The sequence below is a fragment of the Gymnodraco acuticeps genome, unplaced genomic scaffold, assembly GCF_902827175.1.
Source record: "Gymnodraco acuticeps unplaced genomic scaffold, fGymAcu1.1, whole genome shotgun sequence".
NCBI classification, from domain to species: domain Eukaryota; kingdom Metazoa; phylum Chordata; class Actinopteri; order Perciformes; family Bathydraconidae; genus Gymnodraco; species Gymnodraco acuticeps.
Window position 1 is genome coordinate 679,492 of NW_022990054.1, and position 19,886 is coordinate 699,377.

Below are 19,886 nucleotides of genomic sequence, written 5' to 3' on the forward strand. Positions count from 1 at the left end.
AGTGCTAATTGTGAAAAGCAACTGAGACCCACACTGACAATTATGGGTCTTTAATTTGTTCAGTCAAAAAGCTTAGATATCTAACGTAATTTCCCTCCAGTCTGGGACTAATGTATAACCCATCAACAAAGTCTGAATCCGTGTCAGTAAAGAAGTGCTGTAAACATTTGGAGCGTAATTAACTCCAACTGTCCTTCTCTCTGACTGACACTCTTCTCCTCTCTCAGTAAACACAAGTGATGAAGACCAGATGAGGGATCATTATTCAATATTGGAATGTCGCCTATATTTCAGTCTACCAGTCGCTCCCCAGCAGAAGGACATTAAACAAGAAACAGGATTGTGCAGATATAATACATTGTAACATAAAGAAATATTGAGCATTTGGCTAATACATTAATTTGTCTAAAATTGTAGATGCCCTGTTGTAAATAATTGTAGCCAAATAGTAGATCCCCTTCCAGTGGGTTGTAACTTTGATATGCAGAAAGAGACATTACATACATTCTATTAATCACAACTTAAGCTTGAGTTGCTACATAATTAGCTACTGCTAGATCTAATGTGTTTTTAAGAAATGTTGAAGGTCAAGGGGAGAATTGCCTGTAACCCACCAACCGTACATATTATTCTCTATGATTTCACACTGAATGCCTTCCACACCCAAGAACTCGGGTTCTGTTATTATTTTGTTTGAGGATTATTATACGAAATAGCCAAGCTTTTTGTTCCTTATTCTGTTCCAAAGTTATAGTAACAAACAGACATTTTTATTACACGGTTTAGTTGAATACTCTATTCTGATTGGTCAATTCAGAACATGTGACACGTTGTTAATCCAGTAGTACAGACCGCTGTCAAGGACTCTAATGACCGTTGCTAAGGAGGATCAAGAAGGAGAAAGGAAAAGAGGTTCAAATAAAACATATATATGATAATGAAATGTTTCCACACAAATCATAATGTTTTGTAAATGATTTGGTGGCCCATTGCAATGCTTTCGCGGACCACTAGGGGGCCGCGGCCCACAGGTTGGGAACCGCTGCTGTAGAGGAGTTTAGAGGATTTAATTGTTGACTTACAATGAAGTGCATTTGTCCAACTTTACCTTAGCTTCTCTTAAAAGCTGTTTTCTTAAAATGCACAAAAACTGTGGCTAAGTTTCTTATTTAGCTCTTTTTGTTGTCATGGACATAAATGTGGAGAGTTGACACCAAAAATAAAGTAACTACATATCAGGTGATGAATCCTTTCCCCTCTAATACACACAGTGACAAAACACCCTCCAAAAATGAGTATCAGTGTGGCTGAGGCTAAAGGGGGCTGAACTGCGGCGCAGGCCTAAAAGTAGCCATGATTATTCAGGTTGTACTGTCTTCTTTCATGCATGGCTGCCCCTTTCTCCATCTCTCCCCATTAGGCCTGGCTTGCTCTGTTCCTCTGTGCTTATGCTGCCATGCCTATGTGTGTCTGTCTGTCTGTAGGGTGTTTTTAATTCATGCAGACCAGGTTCCTTGCACTAATGCTTATTTATAGTGGATGCTTCAGTGAGCCGAAGGAACAGTATGGAGAATATTTTCCTCTCTGTGAAGCTCTTTCTTTCTCTCTATCTCTATCTCTCTCTCTGCCACATGCACACTGTGAATGAGACAGCCGAAGCCCCCCCGCCTCCTCCACACTGTGCCTCAGAGCCTGCTTGTGTAGCCAGCCCATTAAAAGTGGTGGATAATTGAAAAATAAGTTTATTTCCTGAACCTGAAAAAACAAGTTTTGTTTGCAGCAAGGCCCTTTCGATCCTCTCCTCCCTCATCCTCCAACGCGAGCATACCTTAACGTCTATGTTTGCATTGATATTATCAAGTTGCAATGTAATTTGACTTACTCTATCTAGACTGTTTGATATTGTATGGTGTATTATTGGGGACACGAAGACGAGGATAAATGATACTGTGATGAAAACATGGGATTATATGGAGGACAGATGCTCTTTCTGTCCTATGGAGAAAAGTCAACTTCTAAACATTTTATTTTGATACTTCTCCTGTAGCCTTTCTATTACTTTCACTTCAACTGTAGCTTACAAAGGCAGCTCAAGGTATTCTCTAGTGCTGTTTCACTCCAGGGCTCAACCTTTCACCCAGGGCTAATCAATGTAGGTCAGACATCAGAGTCTGCTGAGGAAGTTAGGGTTAAAGCAGTTACAGCCAAGACAATAGCCATTTCAGATATCGATTTATACCACTGACCTTTCATGCGCAGAGCACAAGGAATAGAACTTGCTAAGGGCGGCTATTACCAAGGATCTGAGGCTAGAAAATGATGTTACCGTCCACCTCTCCTTTTCCTTCTTTATCTTCCCTCCCCTCTCATTTATTCCCCTTTACCTGCTAAGGTGACACTGTTTACATGTTTTTCTTACATATTGTTGTATTAACTCCTCACAGCACCATATTAGCTGTCTAGTGTTAGGGCGGCATGCTGACATTTAGTGATGATAATATTCATGAGGGTATGGCTGCCTCGTGAGCTCCATGTCTGCATATTCAGAGAATTACTTCGGGTGTGCCGAAGTCTTCAAGCTGCCATTTCCAGAATCATTGCGTTTGAAGTACACCCAAGGAAAATCATAGAAAAAAAGATTTGGAAGATTGCCATTTATGTTTTGGCTTGAGTTTTGCTTTTGTAAATAGGCAACAGTGGTCAAACATATTGAATAATTAACAACCCTTTTTAAAAGATTGTGGGTACACAGATATTTTCAATCCCAATTATGCAAAAAAAGGAATAACGTTTTTAAAACACATGTCAAAAACATATACTCAGGAGATACTCAAACATTTCAAATTCATGATTTTATTTAATGTGGGATGAGATAGAATAAATGTATTGCTTTAACCCAGAAATAAGTGTTTTGAATAAAGATACCCTGAGGAGTTTTCTAGTAAACATGTTTTTAATGTTACTCACTTTATAAACACGTTGAACTACTGCTTCCTCATCAAACATTTGCAAAGCCACTTATTTTAATATTATGATTTCTGGATTGTTTCCATCGATATGTTCTATCTTATAGTCTCTTCGTTGCATTTTCAGGCACACCACCACGTTTACCTGCGCATTACCACCACCAACTGTTGAGCAGTGAAATAGCTTTAAATGAGAAGGATGCCATAAGTGTACGACTCGCGTGTCCATGCATGCCCAAACAAACCTATGTCCTGAAAATAATAAGAATTATATTGCATGTCACTTCCTCAACTTGAGATGAGGAAAAATTGCGTAAGGGCTGCTTTTGCCTCGAGAAAATATTGCTAAAAATGTCACAAATATCATTTTAGTATTCTTCAGAGCCATTAGGAAAGTAGACTCATATTTATGATGGGAGTTAATTATTGTTTTAAATTATAATTGTGGTAGGAGAGGTGCACTTTATAAACTGTGCAATACCAGCAACAGCAGCTGAGCATAAAGATAGAGGGGGAAGAATTTAACCCTGAGTGAGCCTGTAAAACTTCTTGGAAGAAGCAGGATGTAAATGCTAATTAGCTCGGCCAAGGATGTCATATTATCGTCTGTTTATTGGTATTTTTGTTGGAGGGATTTTCATTAAACTTAGTGGAAGGCTGTTGCACTGGCCAAGGAAGAACCTATTACATTTTAAAGCTGATAACAAAGGGCACATACACAAATGATGTTTTACTTTAGTTAACATTGCATGATTCATGTGGTCAGAATAACCGTAAAAAATAGTTCCCTATTTGGAAAATTCACATGAATCGACTATCAAGTTGCAACAACAGCTAGTAAACAGCTTTCATCATGTTGTTTAAAGACATTGATATATAAAATACAACATATCTTACAGTCCATTTCGTTTCCACATTACGATTTAGAGTTCATGATCATACCAAAGTTGGAATAACTTCTTCCAAACTCGGTAATTGGGAACATTTTCAGGATCATGTGAATGCAACAACCCTGACGAGTCCCATTTTAGTTCTTAAAGTATCCAACTGATCCCAGAAAGATTCTATACTCTAGGTTAAACAGTCTAAATAGGGCCTTAGTGGGTGGTAGGCAGTGGATGGGTGTGCAGAGGAAGGGATAGTTGAGTCAATATTTACCCAGAGTAATTGGTCTACACTTCCCCCTGCAAGATACAGAGACGTCCAGCGTCATCCCTGCCTTATCTCCTCCAGTTCTCCCTCACACACTCACCATGTGACCACAGTTGCACACAGCAGTGTTGTGCAGCTTTGCAGAATGCCCCGAGATATTGTCAACATAATAGTGAAACGCATATATGAAGGAGTGAGTCGCTGTGCATTGAAACTGTCATGTCCATTAAAGATATCTAGGTGACCTTGGGAGTGTTGCAGTGCCCACAGAGAACCTTTGTGCGTTATTATTCTGTTAACAAGCTCACAGAGCAGTCTGTAATGAGCTGTGCAGCCACACTTACTGTGGTAATGAGGTGGGCATGTTGTACCTCAACGTTGAACCGCTGTTACTCTATGATAGAAGGACAGGTAAAGCAATAAGATGTGTCGAGCCTGCTGAGGAACTCACAACCTGGATGCAAGAAGTGTTGCAAATAGTTGCCATAGGTGGTGTCAGAGACTCATGGGAAAAGATGAGCTGTCTGCTGCTAACCTTCTTTATTCATTATTTCAGCCGTTTCTCAAACTCATACAGCACATAGTGTCCTCTCTCTGCTCACTCTCTTTCTCAAAGCAACTCTCCAGTTAACCTGATGCCTCTCGAACCACCGACGCTTTGAAGTGACTCCACCCGGCTTCCTCCTATCCTTGTTCTTTGTGGGTCTGAATGTAAATGTAAATGTTTTTGTTTATTTGTTATGTTGACATTGAGTGGCCCTAACTCTAAAGAATCTGAGGCAAATTCCCAAGTATTGCACCGCTTTTGAGGCTGCCTAAATAAGACTAAAATAAATTGTTTGATTGTCAAAGCACCTTAAAAGGGAGAAGTGCCTTCCTACTGGTGCAGCACAGCAAATAGCATCTCGCCGCTACTGTGCAATTTGCACATATTCAAAGGAAATAATGTGAACAATTTGCAAAAATATTATTCAATTTTCTCTGCCATTGTTTTGCATAAAAGGCTGCACATCTTCGGTGTTGAATTAAAACCCACCTGTTTTGACTGTACCTTGGCTGATACAAACAATCAAAAGTATGATGTATTACTTACAATGGTTTGTCTTATTTAAAATGAATGCACCAGCTCTTCATTGTGAATGCACATGTTGTACGTTTCTTTAGATACAAGTGTCAGCCAATGAAATGTAATGTAAAAAGGACCCTCTAGATCAGGGGTATCAAACTCAATTTCATCACGGGCCACATCAGCATCATGGTTGCACTCAAAGGGCCGGTTGTAACTTTAAGACTATATACATATACATATATAAATATTTAATATATATAAAATAATGTATTATCTTACATGATTGCCTCTGCATTGGATTATTATCGGATAGGGTAATAACTTCATAATTAACTACGTCTGAAAGCAGAAGTCTAGGGCAAACAATTGCAAGTCTCTTTCAGTGCGCATGTCACAAAATGATTTAAAAAGAAAAGCCAAATTCTGAAAAAAAAAAAAAAATAAGTAACATTTTGAAAAAAAAAGTAAAGTTTATAAAAAAATATATATATATTCCGAGAAAAAAGTCTAATTTGAGATGCATTGTGGGGCATGTAGTTTATGGGCAATGTGCTTCTGTAAAGCCGCATGTAACTGTATAATAAACATATGATATTCTTTGTAAGCTCTTGTGGGGCCACATGAAATGAAGTCGCGGGCCGGATTTGGCCCCCTGGCCATGAGTTTGACACCCCTGCTCTAGATATATACAAAAACAAATATAACTAAGAAATATTGACACTTTTAAACCCTCAAAGTAGCTTTACCTTTAATCTTAAAAGAAAAAGCCTTACATTACATACAATATAAAAAAGGAGTCTTATAACGCTGCTTAAAAGGAGTCATTTTGAATTTGCAGTATTTACCTTTTATATGAGAGGTATACTTCTGTGGTAACTGTGTCATTGTTCCTCTCCCTCCATTTCTCTCTGGAGTGTGCAGCTCTGTAAATCCCATTGTCAAAAAGGAATGAACAAACAAGGATAGGAGGGGAAGAGCCAGGGGAAACGGCGGTGTTTTCTCAGATAGATAAAACAAAATTGAGAGTTGGTCGTGTTCGCACATACCTGAATGGATGTTTATATATCGAACAGGCTCACTGTGGCAAATTGCTGTCTACAAGAAATGGTCTCTGCAACCATTGGGATTGGTGTTATTCATCAACATTTTTATTTAACGTGTCCTCCCACCATAGAGAAATGGAAATTGGACCGCTTTCAAGTCCTCATAAATTACAAGAGCCTTTTCTCCGTATCACTCACTTCCCCTTCTGTTTATTGCAAGAGACAAAAGAGGGGTTTGCATCATCCCCACAGAGGATCAGAGGGGTTGTGCTGTCTCATTCAAGGGAGAAACTACTGTTTCTACAACCTGCTGCGATACAAGCAGGAGAGGGGTGATGTAAGAACAAATGATATCTATGTGTCAGTTACTCAGCTGTACCGAGGGAACGGGCTACATCTAGTCAGTGAATATCAACTAACTGCGAACCATGAGCTCTGGTTATGAATTCAGACAACATTCAAAGGTCAAGGCTTGCTCTCAAATTCTACCGTCGTACAATGGATCCCTCAGTAATGAATACTGCCTTGCCGAGAATGTAATGACGAAATAGAGAAAACAAACCCTGCACTAAGTGAACACATTCATCTGGTTTATTTTTAAATATTGAGAGAACAGAAGAAGCACCTTCTCCTTAAACAGCGTTATTTGTACATTGTATTTAATGTCTTTACATCCCTATGAAGAGTGTTTCAATGGTCAGTTAGTAATGGTAATGTAACTGGATGTAACTGTTCAGTGTAGCACCTTTTATCATTTTCACACCGCTGCTCTTCCAAATTGGAATCGTGTAAGAAAGGGAGATAGTTTATAGAGTAACCCAATCAGTCAATTTACTGGTTAACCACACTGTCAATTCCGACTTACAGGTCCACACCTCTTGGCAGCCGGTACTCCTCCTGCGTATAATGAAGTGGCCTACACCAGCTGAGCCCAGTTTCAGCACCGCAGCATGAAAGTGCCCCCCCCTGCTCTGTCCGGAACTCCTCATTACCGCCCTATAGTTTTGTTTACGAGCTAAACTCTCCACTGCATAGTGTCAAACCCCAGCCAAAAGGCCATGTTTCACATTCCAGCCCATTATGCCACAGCTGCACTGCGTCAACCAGGACTGCCCGGAACAAGCTTGGGGCACATGCTCTCTGATGATTACGTTTTATTTTAAGTCTGTGTGTATCTGTGCATCTGTGTCCAAGTCGTAAATAAGGGCTTTGCTTATATGTGTGTGTTATTTTTAGTGTTTGGTCCCCTATCTGCCCCATTTAAGATAGTGCCCAGCTCTTTATGTTATGCCCACAATGCTGTAAACACTGAAACAACATCCTCTGCTTTTGTATTCATAAGATCATCCTCTGTTTATTTGCCAGCAGATAGATATAGCTTTTTAAAGAGAGCCATTGCCTTGAATATTTTTCTTCCGAGCATTAGAGGATGGATATAATAAAGGTCTTCTGTGTTGACTGTGTTGATGAGCATCGCTCCAATGCAGTATCCCGACTCCTGTTCAATGTCTTTATAGAGTGAGATTTTAATGTCACTGTCTTCTTGTTCTCTCTCTCTCTCTCTCTCTCTCTCTCTCTCTCTCTCTCTCTCTCTCTCTCTCTCTCTCTCTCTCTCTCTCTCTCTCTCTCTCTCTCTCTCTCTCTCTCTCTTTTATCAATCAGAGAGCCAGTCGCTCCCAGGGAACAACTTCACCACAGAGTGCAACATCCCTGGAATCTTCATGTGCAGGGATGGGAAGTGTGTCCCAGGCGGCTGGCAGTGCGACGGATTACCTGACTGCTTTGACAAGAGTGATGAGAAAGGCTGTCGTAAGTTCCCTTTCACACTTCATTATCAAATGCTTTTTTTTCAGCTGTGGCAATATAGCCAGAAAGCCTATATTCAGAGTTACCTCATGTCTCCTCCACTCCTGAACTCTGCCTCTCCCTCTTGCTATCCATGAAGCCATAAGGGCCGTTTAGACTTAATTATTTTCCAACTTAGATGAACTTCCTTCCTCCATCCTCCCTTCTCCCCCAAAGCGTGCACTCGTCCTCTTCCCTGCCAGACTCACGGCCCCAGTTTAACACAAGGGCAACATGTAATACCATCAAAGCAAAGGCCGATTACTTGTGCGTGCAGGAATAGTAGCCCACGCATAATTCTTCTGTAAGGCTCTAGTAATACTTCAGTTTTGATCCTCACTTTTCAGTTGGCTTTGATCTTTCTGGTCTGCTGCTCCTCCTCCTCCCCATCCACGCTGTAGCCGGAGCTCCACACAAAGATGGGATTGCTGATGAAGATTGACTTTGAGGCCCCGCCGCTCTGAATGGAAACCCCTCTCCCCCGATATATTCATCTCTTTAACTGCATCGCACTACCATTTTCACTCATCTCTGCTCCCTATCTCATCAGATGATTTTTGGCTTTTGGCTTGTAATTTGCTTCACAGCCGCTTGTTTCCAATTATAAAAGCATAACCATGTTCCTGCAGAGATTCTTTTTTCCTTTTTTTTACCCAGCTAAATCCCTGCCAAAAAAAATCACATTAAGTTTGTCCTCCATTCTGTCACCTCTCTAATTGTCTCCTTTTCTCCTCATCTCCTCCCCCATCAGTCACTTCTCTCACTGTTCCCTATTGTTGGAAGCTCAAGGAACAGGCAGATTGGTCCTAAACAAGTTGTGTCCCATGATACACACATACAGACACCAGTGGCGAACCGTCAGGGCCTTCAAGGTATTCAGAGAATACCCTGGAACACTCAGATAAAACAAACAAAAAAATCGATTTAATTATATAAATAAAATGTATATAAAATAAATAAATGAGAATCGTATCTGTGTTGTTGATCTGTAATATTACAGTGTTACGTTGATTTGTTTGTCCTTCTCGGACCATGCACAATGCATTTCAGTGGTTTTGTGTTAGAAAAGAAAGCAACCAATCAGATCTTGTTCTGGGTCTCTGGGTAGAATATCCTTCAACCAAGGTATTCTACATCCTTGATAGAATGCCCTGGCCGTCGCACTGAATGAGAGCGTACGTTTGGACTGACAGTTTGATCAATCATATATTCATTTGTAGCCAATGGGCGTATTCTTTCAGAGTTCCCCTCGGTTCCAGGGTACTCTAGAAGGCCCGCTAGTTAACTGGCTCGAGACAGAGGATCTAGATGAATGCGACAAAGCAAGCATGCCGTTTTATTGTTTTTAACGTTGAAATGGCAAGTGCAACAGGTTGTGAGTACCCTTTTCAAGACGACAATTCAGTGAAAAAACGGACATTATAATGCCGCGGCGGGGGGTGTGTGTGTCTACAGAAGGTCCAGTTGTGATAGACACGGTTCGCCACTGACACACTAGCCCACATTCAAAGTTAAAGCAATCAATCTCTTAAGTTTGTGATGCCTTGGTCTTTTTACGTAATACATACATAGGACACTTTTTAAGTGCTGTCCTGGACAATGTTCATCAGTACACCTCTGCTACTGACATCCCTGTTACTTAAAACAAAGTCTCACACTGTATAGATGGATGGATTCTGTGCCCCAGATTCTCAATACTCAATGGCCTTAAACTGTCAGCCACTGTCCAACTTGGAATAAATAATGTTCTCATGCATTGAGACATTAAGTGCTCCTGTTTAATCTAATCACACAGTCCGTGCGTCAGTTTGTAACACTCAAACTCACCTCCAGTACTTTAGCTTTGAATCTACGGACAAGCAAGACTTTTTTATCTGTCATTGACACGACATGCTTTGCCGCTACAGATAAAAGCAAGTTATCATACAGCATCTAAGCCTGTCTCTCCAGTTGTCAGAGGAATATTTGTGTTTGTTGTCAACATGTACATTATCTGCTTCGGCATAAGTGGGCCCTATTATCCTCAAATAGATGGCTAGTTGTCATTCGATATATCCGGCGAGTGCTTTGTGAAAATCCCCAGACAAAGCTCTGGTTCCATTGGGGCTGTGGGACAGACAGACAGGCGGAGAGAGGGGGAGGGGAGGTCTAGAGGAGGACTCATTATAGCTGCTGCAGCAGGAGTCCTGTCTGGATGTCTATTATCTGAGGAGAACACAATGCCTGAAAGCTTTGAGACCGCAGTACTGGAGTCTCTGCAAATAGTGTCATAATTAGGCACCCCCCACTAAGACAACACACAAACTCCCCGTTATATATATATATACATATTTAACAGAGGGAGATGATAGATTTGCAAACTTGAAAGACAGTTTGTTGAAAGAACCTATTCTCCTTCTGTCTGAGCTATATGAATATTTGTTTCAATGCAGACTCCTCAGAACATCTCTTTCAGTTAGTGACATAGAGTGGTGCAGGAATGAGTCCTAAAACCCGAAATAAGTTTTAACACTTCCGGTTCCCTCATCCAAAGATCTATGTTTTTTTAAACATATTTATGGTTAGATGCCTGAAATAAGGTCTGTGGTTAACACAAGTTTTTCACATTTTGTTCTACGACATGAAATACGTAAATACCCCAATGGTGAATATCAAAAGCTTCTACATGTCATAAGAAACAGTGGTTGCTAACAAGTGAATAAATAAACTACTGAACGTCATCATGCCTAGCTTTGTGGTGGTGATGTGCAGCCATGGGACCGTGATGTGGTTTGTTTATTGCCTAACGTTCACTTGTTTCTTCTGGCGATCAGATTACGTCTCACAAATCACAAAGTGATGCTTATTGGTTAACATTATCCTGATGAGTGAAATGTGTTATGTCTCATAAACATGTGTTGCAACCGAGCTTATTTTTCTGCAATATTCCAATATGCGGCAAAATAATCCCATTGCTTTATGTCAAGGGACCCCTTGCGTTGCTAACTTTCGGGTCAGCCTATAAAAGACGTCATCACTGCACCATTCTATTATTGTTTTCACACAGACTTTTCTTATAAATAACAGATGTCTGGCCACTGTCCGTCGCAATACAGTCATTACCATAGAGGCTGAGCAGAGTTGACAACCCCAGGATATTACATTTCCGTCCATCTGTAATAGGAGCAGGTGGCCGCTGTCAAGAGGTTTCTAAGAACATGTTTCTTTAATTAATTTGGATGTGTGTGTGTATTTTTTTTAACACTTTGACAATTTATATTCTATCAATAGGGATGTTTTGAGTGCCCAGGGATGAGAGCAGGTTGAATCAGAATCAGAATACCGTTATTAGTCCCACAGAGGGGAAATGTGCAGCGTTACAGCAGGAAAGAGCCACAGACAGCTTATTGTTGCATATCTTACATGCGTTAAAAAAAGTACTAAGTTATAATATAATAAACAATATGCTAACAAAAGATTAAAACTGAAAAAGTGACATCATTTTCAAAAATACAGATCAAAAACAAATCAAATCCTGTAGCAGTTCTTAGGATTTAGCAGCCCGGTATATATTACAGTTATTAAAGATGGTGTATATAAAGTATATATTGCACATAAAGCACATATTGCACATAGTTTGACGGTATTTAACAGCAGCAAGTTACACAATTTACAAAATACAAGATACATACCTTGTAACAAGGGTTTAGCAGCCAGGTATAAATTACAGTTATTAACGGCATATATATATTGATTGATTTAGCGGCCAGGTATAAATTACAGTTATTAATGGCATATATATATATATATATATATATATATATATATTGCACATATAGCACATATTGCCCAAAGTTGGTTTGTATTTAACAGCAAGGGGTGTTATAGTCTGTGTTGTGGTGTGTGTAGGAGGGTCTACTAGGGGCAGTGCTGGTTGTAAAGTCTAACCGCTGCAGGAAGGAAGGACCGGCGGTATCTCTCCGAACACAGTTACTTTAGAGAATGTGTGTAAATACAGTATATACAAGTACTGTAACTATGTTTTGCTCAAGGGCCAGTCTACCTTTTTGACCACATATAATTGCACCAGAAGACAGCTAAAGTTAGCGAGTAGTTTCCCTGTAAGCCCACGCTCTTCAGCCAGCACATTGTGCTGATGTGGGTGTCTCTGATCCAATGAATATTTATGCAGAGCTTGAGGTAAAGGTAATTTTATATGTACTAAAACCTCCCTTGTGTTTCGTTAATGAGAATTTGTTTTTGTTTTTTAGCTCCATAACAAATGTATATGGATTTGGAAAGATCAATTCTTTTTTATATTGTATGAAATTTGTTAAACCTTGCTCCCAAGACCGAACCACCCACCACCCACACATGACTTACGTCTGGCAGATTTTTTTACCAGCAGAAAAAAACTCCTTTGTGACTTTTTTTGTTGACCGGACTGAATTTATTTTCCAGTGCTATCTGTGGGTGTGGAAGTTTAGAATAGAATCACGAAAACCTGTCCTGCAGTCGCTTGCCTCAACTCTTTATTTATTTATGCGCTTTAGATGTGTCCCAGTCTGCTCGCCTCATAGGCCAGGAATGGTCTTGAATGGTCAGGGGATGGTTTATTTTGCTAGAAAAGGCATGCGTATTCCTTCCTACCAAGCCCCACTGCTCTCTCGTTTGTTTATTCTTCCGGTCCCCTATAGCACAAGGGTCAACTTAAGTCATGTAAATACTTTTTCTGTAGCTCTTTAATAACATTCTGGGCTGAGAAAAGAAACTAAATCTCCAGCCAGAGTCTTATTGCATTAAAGACGCAGCTTATTGTATTACTGTCCTTCTGTGCGTAGCCAGTACTCCCCTACAGATCTTTTTAATCAAGTCCAAATCTTTTTGTATGTAACCTCTGCTTTGAAGCACATAACTGAATTTTAGATGAGAACATTTGAGTCGTTTTTACAGAATCTCCAATTTTTGAACATCTGCTCTATGAGGGTGTGATACGTATATGTGTTGGCAGGTCTGAGGGGTTTTTCAAGCAGTGATTCAGAGATAGGCTGCTGACTAATTCCTCACACAAAGAGGTCGAAAGTACCACCCTGCTCTCTGGTGTCCATAACGACAGCCTGCGAGAGTGTTAGACCAAATGGATCCTGACAGAATGTAGAAAGAGGAGAGCCGGCGGAGCTCACTGGGCCTCAGAGCCAGGATTAGCCTCTTTGCCCTCGTCTGGGCATGAGCAGGAAACAGGGAGAGATGCGTGGTGGGGCCAGAGGGTGAGTGGACATGATGTGTAAAGCAAGAAGGGGGGAATCAAACAAGGGGGAGAGAAAGAAAACACAGAAGAGCACATTTCAAAGAAAATGACTAAACTAGTGGTTCTGCAGGCTGAGGCCGTGGCCCCTCTGAGGAGAAATTCATTTATTCACAATTCTACACCAACAAATGTTTTGAAATGTCAACGTTCACTCTGCTTTTAACAAGAAGGGACAACTGCAAGCCCCGGGGCTTTAAAAGAGCATGGATCAGAGAACAGCAGCCACACTGAAGGGCTGCTCGTGTCATCATATTCAGCTTAAAGTCAATTTGCATAAACACTAATTTGATCAAGGCTAATGTGTGTATCCCACTTGTTCAATATCTTTAACCTCTCTGTCCTTTCTGTGTTGTATTTTACTTTTAGAAGACCACATTTTCTGCAAATAAAATGTTCCCAAGTAGGATGAATAATAGTTGAACCCTCCTTTTCTTTAAAGCACGGTTACCAAACGGGTGGTCAAGACCCACTAAAGCTGTCGCAATACAAATCTGACGGGCTAACAAGATGATCTGTCCAGTCTGCTTTATTTAATCTCTTTGAGATGCACATAAGACAACAAATTGGAGACCCACACAGAGGGCTGGTGTTTTGTCAGTTTGTTAAAAAGTGTTTGAATACTTCATAACAATGAGGGATATAACAATTTAGAGTTTTCATTATCTGATGCACTGTTTATTGATCCTGTTAGCTCCTCACAACATTTGAAGCCAAATTACTCCAGTTTAGTGGACTGTAATATCACATTATTGCTCTCTGCAGTGATGCCAAGACCTGGAGCTTCATCAAAGAAGCTTTTTGTTTTTTTGGTCTACTGACCTACACAAAATACCCACAAGATATTCAGTTCAAAGAAACCGCTAAATGCTTATCAACATAAAAGCTATCTTTGAGAGTAGGGGTGGAAATAGCTAAAAAGACTCCTGAGACAGATGATTTAGATATCAAGGCTCATTCTTGTGTAGGGAAGGTGTTGCTAAGATTAAAAGTGTGTGCTTATGTGATAAGAACAATGACCAATGCACTTGCATGAACTCAAAGAGTCATATACACCTATCAGATATGTTGTTCACTGTCTCCTAGGGATGCTATGCTTCATTGTGCATGGGTGTTCTTTGCTCTGCGAGTGTGTTAATATTTGTGTGGGTGTGTACATTTGGGAGCACACTGTGGAAGAAACATCAGGTGGGATTGAAGAAGTTTTAGGGACATAAACCTGGAGCACATCTTGATTTGAGAGTGTTTATTTTTAACCCAACTCTAAGTCAAAAAAATTGAAGGCAGTCAAAAGGTCAGAACATGGAGAGAAAATGGGGCACTAATAGCAGAAAGTCTGACGTGTCCCATGTCCTTAATGGCTGACTGATCAATGAGGTGCTGTAATTAATAGCAGGGAGCAGGGATGAAATATTGATGAGGTACTTACATACAGGCCCTAGCCACACAGAGACGGTAACGAAAATGAACCGAATTCGATATCAAAAAAGTCTTCCGTCCACACGCAATCGGCACCAAAAATGTGTCCGTCCACACGAGATCGCTCGACCCGCTGGAGACGCTGTAGTACATAGGCCGGGCCTGTAAGTGGCGCTGTACTTTTTCTCCCTCCCCGAGACAAGCGTGTGCTCCTGCTGTAATTCTCCCCGGTAGTCCACCAGCAGATGAAAAACACCCACCTCTCCGCCTCTTCCAAGGGACGAGGAAACCGTGCGGCAGAGTTTCCGTTAGAATTTTCTTTCGCCGGTCATCATGTCCGTTAAAGTTGAAATCTTCCTGACAAAATTATAAAAGTGCCGGTCAAAGGTCTTCTTTGTTATTTATTGAGCTTTAAAACAAATTAATAACGACTCTATATAATAAGAATAATATATATGGAGTCTCTCTTTTCCTCCCCCTCTCCTGACAGCCCGTCAGTACTTTCTTTATCAGGAAATGATCGTATAGGGCGTAGACTAGACACAGAGCCGTTTAGCCCCCCAGAGCGTTGCGTCCGCAGATCTACCCACCTTGGGACCCATTATTGTTATCATTATCTGCGTTTCCCTCCTGTGGCCGAACCGTCTATATGATAGAGAACTGTAGCGGATACGACCCGTATCATCTCCGTGTAGCTTCAGCCACAGTCTCTTTTAGATTGAATGCTATCCTTGTCCAATCGATAGTCACGAATTAGGCAAAATAATTGCTTCGAAATCTTCAAACGAATAAGAAATGCTGCCATATAATTTTACAAAGCAACGTTGGGCACTTCCATTTCAAACAAGGGGATTTTAGCAGTATTGTGCTTTTTGTGATGAATATTGCAGCAAAGCTATTATCTGGCAGATCACTTGCTGCTTCCTCACTGCCTTTGCTTCCCTCTCTTTGTATCTGGAGTTGTTGAAATATCCCTGATATTGTGCACATTTGCGTGCTGTAAGGTATACTAGCCGCACTTTCTTCCTCATCCAACACAAAGTTTGATGGCTTTTGATAATGCCAGTGGCCTTGTAAAAGCTTGGCCCTTCAGATGAATGTAGCTCTATAATGTTGCAATGCCTCTTCCTACATACAGAAAGTCATCGTAGTGTACAACCAGCATGCAGACAGTGAAATGTACGAAATGATTACATTGATACCCAAGCCCTCTTGGCTTAAACTACCCTTGCCCTTCTTGCTTACACCCTGACTCCATTACCTATTGATTTCCTCCCTTAGGAAATTATTTACAAGGTCAGAGAAACCTTTGAAGTCCTCAGCTGTCTCCACTGTTGCGTAGCCTCGATCTGCTTCCACTCACTCTACCCGCACTGTTTTCTTTCTTGTTACTCTATTCCTGCAGTCTTTCTCCTCACACTGTCAATCATGCATGCCCATCACGACCAAGCCAACCGGTGCCGAGCAAGTTCTTCTGTTCTCCGGGGAATTGGGGAGATGTAAGGGAGGCGTGTGGGGAAGGCCAGAGAGGTGCATATTTGGGGAAGAGCAAAGAAAACTATCTTCAACAGGAGCTATGCTGTCAGATTCAGCCTGACATGAATTTCAAAGCCACGGGGCAAGATGAAAATGTCGAAGAGAAGACAAACAGTAGTAGTCTGTTTTAACTCATCTTAATTCATCAAATGAGTTAAACCCAAAATATGCCATGATGCTACACTCTGGCCTAGATTTGTTTTTCCTTTGAAAAGAAACATTTGCGCTTTTTTATTATTGTTCCTAGAGGAGAATGAAATAAATATTTATAGAGAAAGTACAGTACAATGCTCTTAATTAAAAGAGTGAAACAGAGAGGGAGAGGGTATATTTATCTTTGTGTTTTTGTGCCTTGTTTGTGTGTCCCTCCATCTGTGCGTTGCAGTGAGATCCAGCCACGTTTTTCTGCTAATGATAGTCTTACCTCAAAGAATCGAGCTCCACTGCTAACCTCAACCTTCATTTTCATTTGTGCTGCTCAGCTGAACACTGAAACTAAGTTTGGAAGCCACCCAACAGTCTGTCTGCTTTTTCGTAAACAACTTCTACAAAGGCTCAGAGAAGAGAAGGAAAAGTTGGCACGAATGTAATGCAGTTCAAACCTAGAAACAGAGTGACGACAGAAGGGATGAAGATGGGATAAGGCAGTGTCGAGTAAATGCTGAAATGAATCGGCATTGCCTAAATATGAAGTCCCACACCTAGAATCAAAACTGGAAACCTTCACAGGAGCATCAAAGGAAGCATAACAAGTTTGTTTCGTTCACCCTCAACTTGCTCTGTCTAATTAATGTTCCTCTTCTTGCTCTGAAAACTGCTTTGCTCAGGCTATAAAGGGCCATCCATCCCCAGAATACAGCAAAGCACATTAACTCTATCCCTGATTCTCCACCACCCACGAATCTCCTCTCATGAGCTTGCCCTTTATGTGACTTTTTAGCTGATTTGGAACACAAACACTGGGTCAGATGAATCCTGGTAATGAGGATTTAGATGAGGGAGTGAATGAGGAATCTCAGAGCAATAACAGAGCTGTCCGTCTAGACAAGCCCGCCAACCAAATGGAAAAAGAGCATTGAGGATGGTCTGTCTATACATAGAAGAAGAAATGTTTGCGAACACTACAAATCAAAGGGATATACAAATGAAAGAGATAGTATCATAATAATTGTATTTATTTTATTTATAGCCAGATTCATTTGAATATACCCATCCACTGCAGCATGTTTTTGTATATTGTCTTTTATGTGTTGCTACAGCCCTAAGCTGTTTCTGTTTTTCTCCCTAGAATTGAATGAATGTGATATACTGCTTAGCTTTCGGTGCTTTCGGGCCTCTGCTTTCCAGGTAAACAAAGGTTTCCTAGACTATAGATACAGGAATCGGGCGATATCACATCTTCCTCCCGCGTTTGGCGATTACATTTCATCCGGAGACATTCCCTTCAAACCCTCGTGGTTGTTATGCCCTCCCTCCCTCCTCGCTACACATAATCGCCACAGCTTGAAAGCGCTCATAAATCACCCTACACAATATATTGTAGAGGGAAAAATGTGCGCCCCTGGCATTTGAGACGGCACAATGCCAACCTATGAGCGTGCCAATTCAACCCTTATATTCAGTAGAGTGAAAAAACAGAAGACTGGTTGGTGGCTTGCTTTGGGTTGTCTATGGTGTGCCTCTCCTCCACTCTGTGTGTTTCAGTGAGTTTGAGGTTTGGTACATCCTTGTGTTGTTCTTTGATGTTTATAATGTTGTATCCTCACTGGCATCAACTTCTAGTATTATTTAACTAGTATAATTAATTAGTCTTACCTTTTAATTGGCAGCTTTTCCTTTCCAAAAAGTGTGATAACAACAGTAGTGGCTCCAACACAAAGCCACATGTACAGGTTAAAACTCTGGTATTATTCAAACTACTGGAGAGGAACAATCCATGGGCACGTTACCTTAGAGAAACAGAGATCTGATTGATGATACAGAATTAAACAGGAAAGTGGCTCATTATTATAAACTGTAAATATAAATGGCTGTAGTGAAACATCTTTGGATTTTCTTTTTGGTGGCCATCAGGGTACAAATGTAGACTTCACAGAGACTGAGCTAAAGTGTGGGGCTTTATTCTTTTATCTGATGTCAGTGTTTTCCATACATTGATTTAGCTGTCGCAGGCCGCGACAATTAAATATGGTCCGCCACAAATGGATCTCATAAAAAAAAAAAAATTCTTCTTATTTATTTATTTTTTGTAATTTTTTATTTTTTTTTGGTGGTCTAATGCAGGGGTTCCCAACGTGGGGGTCGCGAGACCCCGACGGGGGGTCGCGCGTTGTTTTCAGAATCCTCTTGATGTGACCCCTGAGGTGTTTTAAAAACAAAAAAATGTTTAATATATTTTTTTATTATTTGTATTATTATTATTAATAATAATAACGTGTGCATAGACATTTTGTATTATGAAAGTCTGTTTAATAGGTAAGCGGGACAAATAAAGGAATTTTGATTCTGACAGATTTACGACAGTCATTTGCAGCTCAAAGGTCACTTTACAGCACCACAGTAAATATCAGAGATGTAAAACACACATCAACTATACTAGTATATTTCTTCTGAACAGATCTTTAATACATTTTTCAAAATGAAACGTTGGTTAATACCAACTAGTGAGAAGGCAGACAGGCCAGCGGAGAAGGCAGTGGAGGAGAGCGGAGAGCCGCCATCACAAAGGCCGTCGACTTCTTGCGCGGGAAGCGGAGGATGAGGAGGAGGAGGAGGAGGAGGAGGAGACGACAACCGTAAGGTTGGACCATAAGCAGTCAGACCAGCCTTCATCCAAGTGTCTCAAGTATCGAGAGGAATACATCCAGTACGGATTCACATGCCTCATTATCAATGAAGCACAACATCCCCAATGTGTAGTGTTCACTGAGGTTCTTGCCAGTACTCGAGTTGAGGGCAGTGGCCAAGGGAAGCCAGGCTTCCCCTGTTTTTTCGGATTGTAGTTATAATTTAAATAAATAAATAAAAACACTTTGTTTTGTTTTGATAATTCTCCTTTGCTGTGTGTTGCTGCCGGCCCGTCTCTCCCCCATTCTCATTGAGTATTTTACAAAGAGTGAAACAGCGCCCCTCTAGATGTTATGGTGAAACAGTAGATTGCACTCACTGTTGCGAGAGGAGGCCAGCAGAATCTGGCTTCCCTTGGTGAAAAAAAATGGAGGGATTGACCAATCAGATGAGGCTCACGTGATGCCCCTGCCAACCTGTGATTAGTCAGGGCCATGCCAAGGCAAGCCAGAGGCGGCTGGCTTCCCTTGCTTCACAATCCAATCAAATCGCATCAATTTAGTGTTGCAGTGACGCGTCCTAAAATCCGAAAGTAAGCTGCTCTCGGTTTCCCTCGACAAAAAAGCAATGGGAGTTCTCCATAGGATTTTGGAAAATAGCTCGGAATAAGGTCAGTGGAAAACAAACCTGTTAGATAAATGCACTTTTTGTTCAGTCGGATAATCTCCACATGTCTACCCTACTTTTATAATTTTCGAATCATAAATCTAATCAATAGAAGATAG

The 19,886-nt window shown here is 40.8% G+C and overlaps 1 protein-coding gene across 1 annotated transcript in view; it reads left to right on the forward strand.

Moving 5' to 3' along the window:
• ldlrad3 (low density lipoprotein receptor class A domain containing 3) overlaps positions 1-19,886 on the forward strand; it is a 104,604-nt gene that overhangs the window by 23,680 nt on the left and 61,038 nt on the right. The window contains exon 2 of the mRNA XM_034215958.1: positions 7,893-8,039. Within this exon, the coding sequence (XP_034071849.1) occupies positions 7,893-8,039 (147 nt within the window). The remainder of the gene's footprint in view (positions 1-7,892; positions 8,040-19,886) is intronic.